The 13866-nt window shown below is 53.7% G+C and overlaps 1 protein-coding gene across 1 annotated transcript in view; it reads right to left on the reverse strand.

The window, feature by feature from the left end:
* Positions 1-13866, reverse strand: part of LOC101136154 (low-density lipoprotein receptor-related protein 5) — a gene marked incomplete at its 5' end in the record, with an annotated part of 64133 nt that overhangs the window by 30949 nt on the left and 19318 nt on the right. The window contains 3 exon segments of the mRNA XM_063704909.1: positions 4185-4212; positions 4215-4281; positions 4284-4591. Coding sequence (XP_063560979.1) covers positions 4185-4212; positions 4215-4281; positions 4284-4591 — 403 coding nt within the window.

A 13866-nucleotide genomic window follows, 5' to 3' on the forward strand; every position in this document is an offset into this window, starting at 1 on the left:
AAAAAAAAAAAAAAAGAAAAAAAAAGAAAAAGAAAAAAGAAAAGAAAGAAAGAAAAGAAATGATCTATCAAGCCATGAAAAGACATGGAGGAAACTTAAATGCATATTAGTAGGTGAGAGAGCCAATCTGAAAAGGCCACGTACTGTGTGAGTCCAACTCTATGACATTCTGGAAAAAGCAAATAAGACAGTAAAGCGTCAGTGGTTGCCAGGGGTTTGAGGAGAGGAGAGGGATGAATGAGTGGTGCACAGAAAATCAGGGCAGTGGAACTATCCTGTATGACACGTAATGGTGGGTATATGTCCTTATTCATCTGTCTAAACCCAAGTGCCAAACACCTCCCACCAAGTACCGATTACCTCCCAAGCACCTAGCACCTCCCAACTGAGCATCATGCACCTCCCAACAGCGCACCTAGCACACCGAGGCACAGAGCAGCACCATGCCATCCTTGTCTCGTCTTTCTATCGAACCCACATGCAGAGTGCCAGCAAGTCAAGCTGGCTTTCCCTTCAGAACAGATCCCGTATCTTGCCACTTGTCACCCCCAGAAGTGAGGGGTCCCCGCTGCTGCCTTGTGTTGCAAGGATCCCGGTAATAACCGTGGACAGGGCTCCTGCCCCCATGCCAACCACCTCACATACCTGCTCACACAGGCACATACATGTGCACAGCTCTTGCTCCAACCAGCAGGGGATGCCCTCCAGCATGAGTCAGACCTGGCACCTCCTCTGCTCAAGACCAATTCGTCCTCTCCCCACACCTTGGGCCCTGTTCCCCTACACATTCTGCTACAGCCCCTCAAATAAGCCCCACCCCAAACTAGCCCAGGGCCTTTGCACTGGCTGATCCCTCTGCCTGGACCGCACTTCCCCCAGACAGCCACATGGTTCTCAGCCTCATCTGCTTCCAGTCTCGGCTCAAAAGTCACCAAGAGGCATTCCCGGCACCTGAGCTCCGATGGAAGCCCCTCGCCACAGCCTCCAGGCACTGCTTTATCCCCCCACGCACACGTCCCTCTTGAATACTATTTATTTACCATCTCCTCCCACCCACTGAAAGGGCCAGAGACTGGGCTATACGCTGTGTGGGGTGCACAAGGGCTCACAAATGTGGCTGGATGCCTGGTGGGGAGGTGAGGGAGCTGCAGCAACCCATGCTGGGAGGGAAGGCGAGGATGGGAGGAGCACAGGTCCCAGCGACACGATGACCTCAGCAGCCGCTGGTAAGCGACCGCAGGCCGGCCCTGGGAGAGGGCTCCCAGCAGGCTGCTATCTTCGGCCTCTCCCACTGCTGCAGATGCCCCCTCCTAGCCAGAGAGACACCAGCTGACCCTTCCAGAAAGAAGGTCAGTAACCCCACAGCTCCTGGAGCCACAGGGCAGAGGGAGAGGGCTGAGAGGGTCACGGTTCACCAGGCAGAACAGAGGCCACCCGGGAGGTCAGCTGGCTCCCAGGCAGCTGCGGGTGGCCAGCCCACTCAGAGGGCAACAAGGGCATGAGAGGGGCTCCAGGGATGAGTGGCTGCCCAGCATGGCACCCCTGGGAGGCCGGGGGCACTTCTCAGGTGGTGAGAACATGAGGCTACTCTGGCCTGACCTCAGGGACTCAACATACTTGGGCGATACATCCTACCGCATCACACCCCTGCAGCTACCCCGTACTTACACACACACGGGTTCAGATGCAGACACTCTCACGCACATACCCGCTCACATGGGCCCATACATGTGCACACATAATCACATGCACACACGCATACAAATATCCGCTCACATGCACGCACACACACAGGCTCACATCCTCCCACTCCCACACTCAGTTGCTCAGACACACACACACACCTGGCTCTCACACAAACCCGCCGGGCTCTGAAACGCTCCAGCCCTTCCTGTGCTTGTCAGAAGCCAGTCGAAGGCTTCCTAAGTCGCTGCACAGAGCAAAGAGGTGAACTCAGCCATCACGGCACTCTGCTTCCCGAGCTCCCAAACACCGGCCTTGGTGAGGACAGACCCTCACCCCGCACTCTCATTCCCACTACCCTGGGCAGGCCCAGATGAGGGGCATCTCCAGGGTCTGGCAACCAACCCCTCCCAGCCTGGCTCCTGCAGCCAGCGCCGCGGGAGTCGGGGGAGGTGACTGCGCAGGGCAACAGCAAGTTGGCGGCCCCAGGACTAGGGCCCAGGGGTCTTCAGTCCTACTCCAGAGCTTGGGCAGTATCCCACAGGGCATGGCCAAGGGAAGGGCTTCCAGAGCCCCGACTTCAGGGAGGAGGGCGGGTGGGCTCCTGTGGCAGACCTGAGTGCCCAGCCGCCCACTTCTGGGACTTTCTAACTTAGAAGATCTAGGTCAGGCTGGGTGCAGTGGCTCACACTTGTAATCTCAGCACTTTGGGAGGCCGAGGCCGGTGGATCACTTGAGGTTAGGAGTTTGAGACCAGCCTGGCCAACATGGCGAAACCCCATCTCTACTAAAAATACAAAAATTAGCCAGGTGTGGTAACCCACGCCTGTAATCGCAGCTACTCAGGAGGCTGAGGCTGGAGAATCGCTTGAACCTGGGAGGTGAAGGTTGCTATGAGCCGAGATCATGCCAGTGCATTCCAGCCTGGGCGACAAGGCAAGAATCCATCTCCAAAAAAAGAAAAAAGATCTAGACCAGTCCCTCATCCAGTGAGGTCCAGGCTGAAACTGCTGAGAGGCCGTGGTGACACTGAATGAACTAATAGGCAAAAGGCTTCCAACAGAGCCTGGGCAGGGTAGGGAGGAAGAGGCTCTTGTGTTCCAGTCAAGACCTCTGGCAACCAGTTCTGACACTGACCCAGCACAGAGCCCGACAGGTGCAACAAGGGCCAGGGCTCAGCACGGCCCAGGTAAGGGTGTGTGTGCGGCCCCCAGAGTCACTCCCGGGTGGCAGGGCAAGGGATGAAGGAGGGACGAGGGGCGTCCAAGCAAACTGTTCCCTCTGCTCGCAAGTCTGGGGTGACCTGGCCTAGCTGGGCCACTTCCTCTCAAACTCTCCAGCCCGGACTTTGACTCCAAGGAGGTTCTTAGCTTTCCTACCACCCACCCTCTCCCCACCTGGGATCACAGCCAGGCCCTGAGCCTTCAAGGGCCCAGGTGAACTCAGCCAGACCAGGAGCAGAGGAGGACACAGGGCAGCTTCCAGAACGGACCTGAGAACCACTCCCAGTAGGTTCTGCTTCCAGACAAGGGGCTGCCCTTTTTCAGCCAATGCAGTTAGAAAGCCAAGGAAGGTGCAAATTCCACCTGCCTGAGAGTCTACACTTTCCAGGCCGCCCGCCAAACACACAGCAAAGATGTGTGTAGCCATTCGAACCCATGGCCAACCACACTGGTTGCCTCAGACATGCAAGTTTGAAAAAGAAACATAACTATGGGCCGGGCATGGTGGCTCATGCTTGTAATCCCAGCACCTTGGGAGGCCAAGGCAGGTGGATCATCTGAGGTCAGGAGTTCGAGACCAGCCTGGCCAACATGGTGAAACCCCATCTCTACCAAAAATACAAAAATTAGCTGGGCGTGGTGGTGGGTACCTGTAATCCCAGCTACTCGGGAGGCTGAAGCAGGAGAATCACTTGAACTGCTTGAACCCGGGAGGCGGAGGTTGCAGTGAGCCAAGATCGTGCCAGTGCACTCCAGCCTGGGCAACAAGAAGGACACTCCATCTCGATTAAAAAAAAAAAAAGAAATGTAACTATGGAATCTGAAGGGGAAGTACTTCTCTCAACAATAACAAATCCTGAAAGCTGAGCTCTTTTTTTTTGAGAAAGGTTTCCTCACTTTGTCGCCCAGGCTGGAGTGCAGTGGTGAGATCACAGCTCACTGTAGCCTTGATCTCCCAGGCTCAAATGATCCTCCTACCTCAGCCTCCCAAGGAGCTGGGATTACAAGTGCACACCACCATGCCCGGCTAATTTTTGTAGAAATGGGGGTCTCACCATGTTGCCCAGGCTGGTCTCGAACTCCTGGACTCAAGTGATCTGCCTGCCTTGGCCTCCCAGAGTGCTGGAATTATAGGCGTGAGCTACCGCGCCCCACATGAACTCATTTTAAGATTCACATCTTTTTTTCTGAAAAAGAACCTGGGCTCACATAAGTTTGAGAGAGAAACGGTGACACTCCCCGCCTCCTGGACCCAGGTGGAGTTGCAGCAGGGTTTACCTGTGAGCGGGGTCCAAGGTGATGGCATCGGCTGGTCAAGGTCCTGTCAGAAGAGGACCTTCCGGGACTTGCCATTGAGGTTGGCCACCTTAATGGCCAACCTCCAAGGTTGGTCTCCAAGTCCATTTAGTACAGCTTCTTGCCCACTCAGTCACAGGCCAGGCCATCGGGTGAGACCAGGCCAGAGATGACCACATTCGGCACAGCAGCCCCCCTCTGGTTCAGGTAGGTCTGCTTGATGGCCTCCTCGCTCACGTCTGTCCAGTACACGGCTCCCTTGGGGAACTGGAAGTCCACTGTGGCCGCATTCTCCAGGCCGCTGACCATGATGGTGGACTCCAGCTTGACTCTGCCAGCATGCACCAGCCATACATCCCGGTGGCTGGCAAACAGCAGAAGCAGTGGGGCTGTGGGGCAGAAGCAAACCATGAGGGCCACTGGCTGAGCCAGCAGGACACACAGCCCTGGGATAGAGCACTATGCCCAGAGCACTCCTGGCACCACCCTGCCCATGCCCAAGACCTTCAGTTCCTTCCTTCCATCCACAAGGCGCTGTCAGGAAGTTGCCTGGGCGGTCCTGGCCCACACCATTCAGAGGCTCCTGCAACGCAGCAATCAGCCTTGTTACCGCACTCGGTGACAGCAACTGTTTGTTTAGCCACTGCTATGTCTGTTCCCCTAGGTACAGGTGATCCTTCCTGCCATGCCCACCACCTCCCATATCATCCTCTAGAGGCTGCAGGGGCCCTGCCATGTTCTGCAGAGAAGCCACATCCCCTTTGTTGGCCTGACACAGGGGACAGGGACATGAAGGCACAGCTTTGGCCATGCTGCCCACTACAGACCCAGCCATGGGGCCACATTTTTTGAGGGGTTCAGAGCCCAGGTCAGACAGAGCCTCAAGATTTCCTTACAAGTCTTTGGCCACTGTCCAAGCTCAGGCCCCTCTCCTTGGACTGTGGCCTCAGCTTCCTGTCCTGTATTCCATATTTCTCCCACCCTGATTCTAGACATTCCTACAATGAATACACTTAAAGGGTCATTCTGGAATGCCACCCCCCGGCTCAGACACCTTCCATAGCTCCCTGTGCCAGTGCCATGCAGAACAAGGTCAGACTCCCCAGCCTGGCCTCCAAGGCCTGGGCCTCTGGCCTCACCTACACTTCTCTCCACCACCCCACCCTGAGCATTCCTGATCTGCCTGTGGCCGGGCTGGTTCCCTCACCTCCCTCTGCCCCCCGGCCCTCAGCCCCTTCTGCCTGTGCAAGAGGCCTCATCTCACAGACAAGGGTCTCATTCCCACAACGGGCTGAATGAGAATCAGGAGAGGCCTTGAGACCATCACCCCACCAGACACCTCAGACATCAGCCCAGGAGGGTCTAGCAACCCCCAACACAGACTCAGAGGGACTAAGAAGCCACACAAGGAGTGAACATAAGATGTGGATACGAGGAGGTAAGGGCCTCTAGGGAGCTCCATCAGTCCATGTCTGCTGCCAGCAGGGCTACGCTGGGCTGGCCACAAACACCTGCAAAAAACATCTGAAGCCTTGGCTCGAAACAGCTGACATTCCTCATGGAAACTACAGACCTCTGGTCCCTCCTGCGCAGATGGGGGAGCCCAGCCAACCCCACACTCCCACCTTCACCAAGAAAGAGAAAGCCAACGGTGGCTCACGCCTATAATCCCAGCACTTTGGGAGGCCGAGGCAGGCAGATCATGAGGTCAGATCAAGACCATCCTGACTAACAGGGTGAAACCCCATCTCTACCAAAAATACAAAAAAAATTAGCCAGGCGTGGTGGCGGGCACCTACAGTCCCAGCTACTTGGGAGGCTGAGGCAGGAGAATGGCGTGAACCTGGAAGGCGGAGCTTGCAGTGAGCTGAGATCTCGCCACTACACTCCAGCCTGGGCGACAGAGTGAGACTCCATCTCAAAAAAAAAGAAAGAGAAAGCCAAAACAAACTGAACTCAGGCAATGACAATCACAGAACTGAATCCTGTGTTTAGTTCAGTTGGTTTCATTTCAGCAGGGGAAACATTTGCAGCCTCTATGAGGGTACCTGGGAGCACCCAGGACCAGAGCACGGCCCAGGAGACCCCAGGGCAGTGGGGTAGACGGTTCCGAGCATGGGTCCCCCTGCCAAGATGAGCACTGGCTCAAATCCTGGCCCCTCCCGTTCCCAGGAGACATGCTCCGCAGGATAGGAGGATACACAGAGGACCTGAGGCCAGGAAAATGACAGCAGAGACTCTGTCACCCCACCCATGCTGTCATCACCTTAGGTCTACAGTTCTTCGTGGCAATGATGGACATTGTGAAAGTCAAACAATAGGAAGGCATAGGCAACAAATAAAACAAAGACAAACTGGACTTCATGGGAAGTTAGAGATTTTGTGCCTCAAAAGACACTATCGAGAGAGTAAAAAGGCAACCCACAGAATGAGAGAAAATGTTTCCAAATCATAGATCTGCTAAGAGATTAATATCCATGAAACATAGAGAACTCCTAAAACTCAACAATGAGAAAACAACCAATCCAACTCGAAAATGGGCAAACAACTTGAACAGACATTTCTCCAAAGACGATATATAAATGGCCAATAAACACATCAAAACAGGCTTAACATTCCCTTAATCATCAGGGAAATGCAAGTCAAAACTACGATAAGATACCACCTTCTACCAATTAGGACGGCTACTACCAAAAAAACAAAATAATAACTGTTGGTGAGGATGTGGAGCAGCTGGAACCCTTGTGCACCACTGGCAAAAATGTAAAATGGTGCAGCTACTATGGAAAACAATATGGCAGTTCCCCAAAAACTTCAAACATAGAATTACCATATGACCCAGCAATTCCACTTCAGGTTATATACCCCAAAGAACTGAAAACAGGGATATGATCAGATATCTGTACACCATGGATCATGACAGCATCCTTCCCAACAGCTAAAACATGGAGGCAGCTGGGCGCGGTGGCTCACACCTGTAATCCCAGTACTTTGGGAGGCTGAGGTGGGTGGATCGCCTGAGGTCAGGAGTTTGAGACCAGCCTGGCCAACATGGTGAAACCCTGTCTCTACTAAAAATACAAACATTAGCCAGGCGTGGTGGCACACACCTGTAGTCTCAGCTACTAAGGAGGCTGAGGCATGAGAATTGCTTGGACCCGGAAGGCAGATGTTGCAATGAACTGAGATCGCGCCACTGCAGTCCAGCCTGGGCAACAGAGCAAGACTCCATCTAAAAAAAAAAAAGAAAGGAGGAGATTCTGACACATGCTACAACATGAGTGAAACTTAAGAATGTTATGCTAAGTGAAATAAGCCAGATACAAAAAGACAACTACTGTGTGATTCAATTTGTATTAGGTACTTAGGGTAGGCAAATTCATTGAGACAGAAAGTAGAATGGTGGGACCAGGGAGTGGGGGAGGGGACTGGGGACCTGCTTAAGGGGGAAAGTTTCAGTTGGGAATTAAAGAGTTCTGGGCTGGGCGTGGTGGCTCACACCTGTAATACCAGCACTCTGGGAGGCCAAGGCAGGCAGATAACTTGAGGCCAAGAGTTTGAGACCAGCCTGGCCAACATGGCAAAACCTCGTCTCTACTAAAAATACAAAAATTAGCCGGGCGTAGCAGCAGGCACCTGTAATCCCAGCTACTCGGGAGGCTGAGGCAGGACAATCACTTGAACCCGAGAGGTGGAAGCTGCAGTGAGCTGAGATCGCCCCATTGCACTCCAGCCTGGGTGATAGAGCGAGACTTCATCTCAAAAAAAAAAAAAAAATTAAAAAGTGAGACGTTACAACTGCGGCACAACTGGACATTCTGACCTCTCACAAGAGGAGATGGCCACAGCTAAAGAATTTACCTCCAAATCTTACCCCCTGCCTGCCCCAAACGGGTCCAAACAGATAACGAAGAAAACTCAGGGTCAAAGGCAACAACTCTGCAGCTCACAGGCAACACCACCCAGGCCCCACCCCTGCCCAGACTGCAGGCGACATCCCTCAGGCGAGGGAAGGCAGCTGCTCTGGAACACCAGCTGAGGAGTCTGCATTTCACCTGTGCCACCCAGCCTGCAGGCACCCCAGCTCCAAGACACTGAGCTCCCTCCACTCGGTGAGGCTGCGAGGGAAGAGCCCACGTCCCTGCCCCCAGGCCCTGGGCACATTTGGGGGAGTGCAGCACCCGCTACCAGGAGGTCTGGCCGACAGGTGCGCCAACGATCAGATGTCAGCCGCGAGGGGGTCCACAGGAGCGCGGGAATCATGCCCAGGACGCAGGAACGCCTGGGGCCTTCAGAGACAGAAGCAGCCCTGAGGCCTGGGGGCAGGAGGTGCCTTCGCAAGGAAGACAGTTGTGTGTGAGACCCAGAGGGCATTGGTGGCACAAGCAGATGGAACCACCACCACCAAGGACACCCACGGCACACCCAGGCCAGGCAGCCCCCAAACAGTGTGTTCCCACTCACCTTCCTGGCCACTGGAGCAGGGATTACTGATACTCTCATTTTGTGAATGAGGGCAACTGTGCCCCATGCCCCAGCTGCCCCCATGGCAAGGGCCCCCAGCTTGTCCCCACTCATCCAGCGAAGGTGTGATCCACCCAGGCACACTGAAATTCCATGCTTCTTGGGGTCACAGGCCCTTTGAGAAACTGGTCCCCCTCCTCAGACACACACACCCACACACACCCACCCACACACACACACACACACACACACACACACACACACACACAGCTGTCGCCCAGGCCTCATGAAGTCCCCCTACCAGGGTGGACCCAGATCCAGCCTGAGAGTCCCCTGCTAACAAAGGCACAGAGTGGGACCGGACATGGAACTTTCCACTCTAAATTAGCTTCCTTGGACAACAATGACACAGACTGTCTCGGGAGGCAGCGAGCCCCCACCACCGTGGGTGTTCAAGCAGGTGGGGGACGGGGCCTCACCAGGCAGACAATGGCCCCAGTGCCTCTGATGCCGGAGAGTCCCACAGACAAGAGGCCTCCCATGGGCTGTATCTTCCAGGCAGGAGGGGAACCTGTGTAAAGGCAAGCACACCTGCCCTGAGGGGCAGTCCACAGTGCCCAGCACCCCAGTAAACCCTTCCCCACTACAGCTGGAGGTCCCAGCGGGGGGCCTTGACCAGCCCAGAGGAGGGAGACAGGAGCTCTTGGAAACCCTGGGTACAAAAGCCCTAGCTCTGCCCTGCTTCTCCCCAAACTGGAAAGACCACATTTCACCAAGGTTTACACTCTTGGCTGTTCAGGTGCGTTCTTCAAAGGCCAGAGACGGGGGTGTTTTTTAATTTTTTGTGCTTTTCCCAACCCACACTAGGGGAAGCCAGGAGAGCCAGGCAGCAGCAGCAGGCCCTGGGAACATCTGTGGGTACAGCCAGGGTGAGCCCCGCCGTGGCAGGCAGGCTCTTTCCAGGAGCCACTCCGGCTTCTAAGATGCTTAGAAACAACCATACACTCAATTCCTAAGTTTAAGAGGAACCCACATCACTCTTAAGCCACCTGGGGAACGGGCTTTCCTTTGGAAAGACCTGGCAGTGGCCCCAGGGTCCACAACAAATGGGAAAGCTCTGTGTGGGTAGCCCCTGCCCTTCCCCAGCAGGCAGAGATGGCACCTCCTCTTCTGCTCCCCCTCCTCCCCACCAGGGCCAGTGGCGCTCTGGGTGATGGGGGCACCCTGTCATTGAGGAGCCCCGCACCAAGGCCCTACAGCCCTCTCTTCTCCAAAGGGGAAAGAAACCCAGACAGAGAAAACCCAGCCTTTGGTGGGGAGGGTGGAAAACATGGCAGGAGCAGAACCCGATGGGAGGGAGAGAGAAAAGCAGAGTAGCAGGGTAGTAGGGCCGGCTCAGTAGCTCACATTTATAATTCCAGCACTGTCCAAGGAGAGAGGATCATCTCAGGCCAGGAGTTCAAGACCAGCCTGAGCAACATAGCAAGACCCCATCTCTACAAAAACTTATTTTAAAACTTAAAAAAAAAAAAAGCAAAGAGGACAGTTTAGGAGAGAAATCTGTAGAAGCAGCACGCTAAGGAGGAGATGCAGCCCAGGCACCAGGAAGGTCTGGCCATGGGCACTCACTCCTCCAGCAGGCGAGCGCCCAGCACCAGCTGGCCCACCCAGGCACCCAGGACACGGGCCTGAATGGCTCCGTATTCCTGTGGGAGGTAATAGACAAGCAATAAACATAGCCAATAAGGAGACCTTAGTAATGTTAGATCATAAACGCTGCAGATCAGGGAAATGGCGCAGGGTGAAGTAGGCGGGATGCGTGCTACATGAGACAGTCAGAGCAGGCCTTTCTGGGAGAGAGGGAGCTGGCAGGCCTGGGCAAGGTCCTGGGGTGGGAGCACATGGGAGCAGAGTGTAGGGGAACATGGCTGGTCCTCTGGGCTCCTTCCTACCATGTGATCTGCCCATGTGCCCAAGGTCTCTCATTTCACAGAACCCTGCAGCTCGGGGGTCACAGCTACACAGCACCCAGATACCATCAGAAAGGTGCCTTGGCCTGCCCCAAGTCATTCCATCCAGTGATGACCTGCTGACCAGAGCCTGAGCTCTGGGCAGTGTAATTTGAGGAGGAGGAGAAGGGAGGGCGACAGGCCTGGGGCGTTGAGGGATGTACAGGCTGCGGCAGACACCTGAGGCTGCACCTTGGAGCCTCAGTTCTGGGTTTGGGTGTGGGGTGGACAGGCTGAGGGCTGGAGCAGCCGGGCCTGGCCACTATCACACCCCAGGACCCACCAGATCACCATGAAAAACAGAATGTCATCTGGCAGCCCAGACTGCAGAACAAACCTTCCAGAAAACACGGTGGTAAAGGTTGCATCAGGAACATAAAATAATTACATCCTCTCCCCAGGGATCACCCCTGCAGAAACTTGTCCTAAGAAACACCACAAAGAAGGAAAAGGTCTTAGTCACAATATTTGCTGAGGCCTTATTTGTAATAGCAAAAAAATAACAATAATAATAAATAAATAATAAACGATCTCCAACGGCAGGGGTAACTAGACTACTGTCTCTGTGGGAAGGTGGCACTGATTAAAGTAGTAAGAAAATGACTGCAGTAACATCAAAAATGTTCAACACGTCAAAACCAAAAACCACACACACACAGCATGCCATGAACCATGATTTCTACTAGAATGAACAGCAGTTACGAGAAAGTGCCAGCGGAGACGAAGATTGAAAAAAGAAAGTTGGCCTCATTAGGGAGACAAGTCTCTGGGTAATATAATGGTAATACTGGTAAATACATACTTTTTAATATATTTTTTAACTCCAAATTCCATGTATGTTCCTATGAAGCTATTTGTGCAAATATTTTTTTTCAGGACCGTATATCACAAGGGCAAAGGGCCAGGTCAGCTCTCCAGCTCAGAGTGACCAGCTCAGAGCAGATGGCAGACTCCAGGGTTAGCAGCCTGGCTGACACCTGGCCCACATGAATTCCTCCACCCCTCTGACCTAAACATCCTATCTGTGAAATGGGGATAATTACTGCACCTCTACATCAGAGAGTGTGAGGCTTAAACAGGATGCTTCATAGAAAAGTGCTGAAGAGGTAACAGTTGGGAGGGGGTAGTGGTTTTCATTAATTAAGCGTTGCCTTCATCCAGCTCCGGGCCAGCTCCAACACAAACCACACACCATCGACTCAGACTCAGGGGCCTGGATTCAAAGCCCGGCCTGGCTTCCAGCTGTGAGATTCAGGGTTCCCAGAGCCTCAATTTCCTCATTCATAAAGCAGGAAGTGATCATTCCTTTTATTTTTATTTTTGAGACAGAGTTTCACTCTTGTTGCCCAGGCTGGAGTGCAATGGCGCAATCTCATCCCACTGCAACCTCCACCTCCCAGTTTCAAGCAATTCTCCCACCTCAGCCTCCCGAGTAGCTGGGATTACAGGCATGCGCCACCACGCCCAGCTAATTTTGTATTTTTAGTAGAGAAGGGGTTTCACCATGTTGGCCAGGCTGGTCTCGAACTCCTGACCTCAGGTGATCTGCCCACCTCAGTGTCCCAAAGTGCCGGGATTACAGGTGTGAGCCACTGAGCCCGGTTGATAACTGCTTTTAAAGACACCTCTGGCTGCTGTGGAAAACAGCCTGGTAGTGCCTCAAAAAGTTACACATAGAATGATCCTATGACCAGTAATTCCACTCCTACATATATACCCAAAAGAACTAAACCCCTCTACTTACGTATGTACACACAGGTACACGCATGTTCACAGCAGTGTTCACAACCAAGACATGGAAATAGCTCAAATGTCCATAACTAATGAAAGGATAAATGAAACGTAGTCCATTCACCAACTGACGGAGGTGAGAGAGGCCATAAAAAGGAATGATGCATAAAAAGGAATATTATTCAGCCATAAAAAGGAATGGAGTGCTGACACATGGCAACATGCATGAACCTTGAAAATACACTCAGCGTTCAAGACCAGCCTGGCCAACATGGTGAAACCCCATCTCTACTAAAAATACAAAAATTAGCCAGGCATGGTGGCAGGCGCCTGTAATACCAGCTACTTCGGAGGCTGAAACAGGAGAATCCCTTGAACCGGGGAAATGGAGGTTGCAGTGAGCCAAGATCGCGCCACTGCACTCCAGTCTGGGTGACAGAACGAAGCCCCGTCTCAAAAAATTAGCCGGGCGCAGTGGTGGGCGCCTGTAATCCCAGCTACTTGGGAGGCTGAGGCAGGAGAATCACTTGAACCCCGGAGGCGGAGGTTGCAGTGGGCCGAGATGGTGCCACTGCGCTCCAGCTTGCATGACAGAAGGAGACTCTGCCTCAAAAAAAAAAAAAAAAAAAAAAAAGCCCAGGCATGGTGTCTCACACCTGTAATGCCAACACTTTGGGAGGCCAAGGCGAGTGGATCACCTGAGGTCAGGAGTTTGAAAGCAGCCTGGGCAACATGGTGAAACCCCGTCTCTACTAAAAATACAAAAATTAGCCAGGTGTGGTGGCACGCGCCTGTAATCCCAGCTACTCGGGAGGCTGAGGCAGGAGAATCACTTGAACCTCGGAGGCAGAGGCTGCTGTGAGCCAAGATCACACCACTACACTCTAGCCTAGGCGACAGAGCAAGACTCTGTCCCAAACCAACTTGGATTATGAAAAGCTTTTCTTAGGACCACAAGAGCGGAGGAGCTCAGAGGCAGACAAAACGGAGGCTGGCTGCAGAAGGCGGAGAGTGGGACCTTCGGGGGTAGGTGGGGGGAGAGAAAGCCTGGAGCTGCACCCCCAAGGTCTGTGCACATCACGTGCTGCAGAATAACACCACCTCTTCCAGCTTGGCCCCCACCTGCCCTCTCCCAGCCCAGCCACCCAGACAGCACCCCACTCCCCACACACACCTTACATCTCCCCACCTCACACTCACCAGCTCAGGCTCCCAATGCAACCTGGAACCTGCCCTTGGCCTCTCAGCTCAGCCACCCGCATTCCTGTTGGCCCCTGGCCCCCCATCCAACTCTCTCTCATCCTAACACACACAAACACACACTCAAACTCACATACACACACAAACACACATACACACACACACACAGCCCGGAGGAAAACCATAATTAACTGAAGTCCAGGCAAGTTTCCCGAGCAGGGACCACATTTCAAAGGTGAGGGAAGCAGGCGAACAGGAAA

Source organism: Gorilla gorilla, chromosome 23 (genome assembly GCF_029281585.2).
Source record: "Gorilla gorilla gorilla isolate KB3781 chromosome 23, NHGRI_mGorGor1-v2.1_pri, whole genome shotgun sequence".
Classification (NCBI taxonomy): Eukaryota; Metazoa; Chordata; class Mammalia; order Primates; family Hominidae; genus Gorilla; species Gorilla gorilla.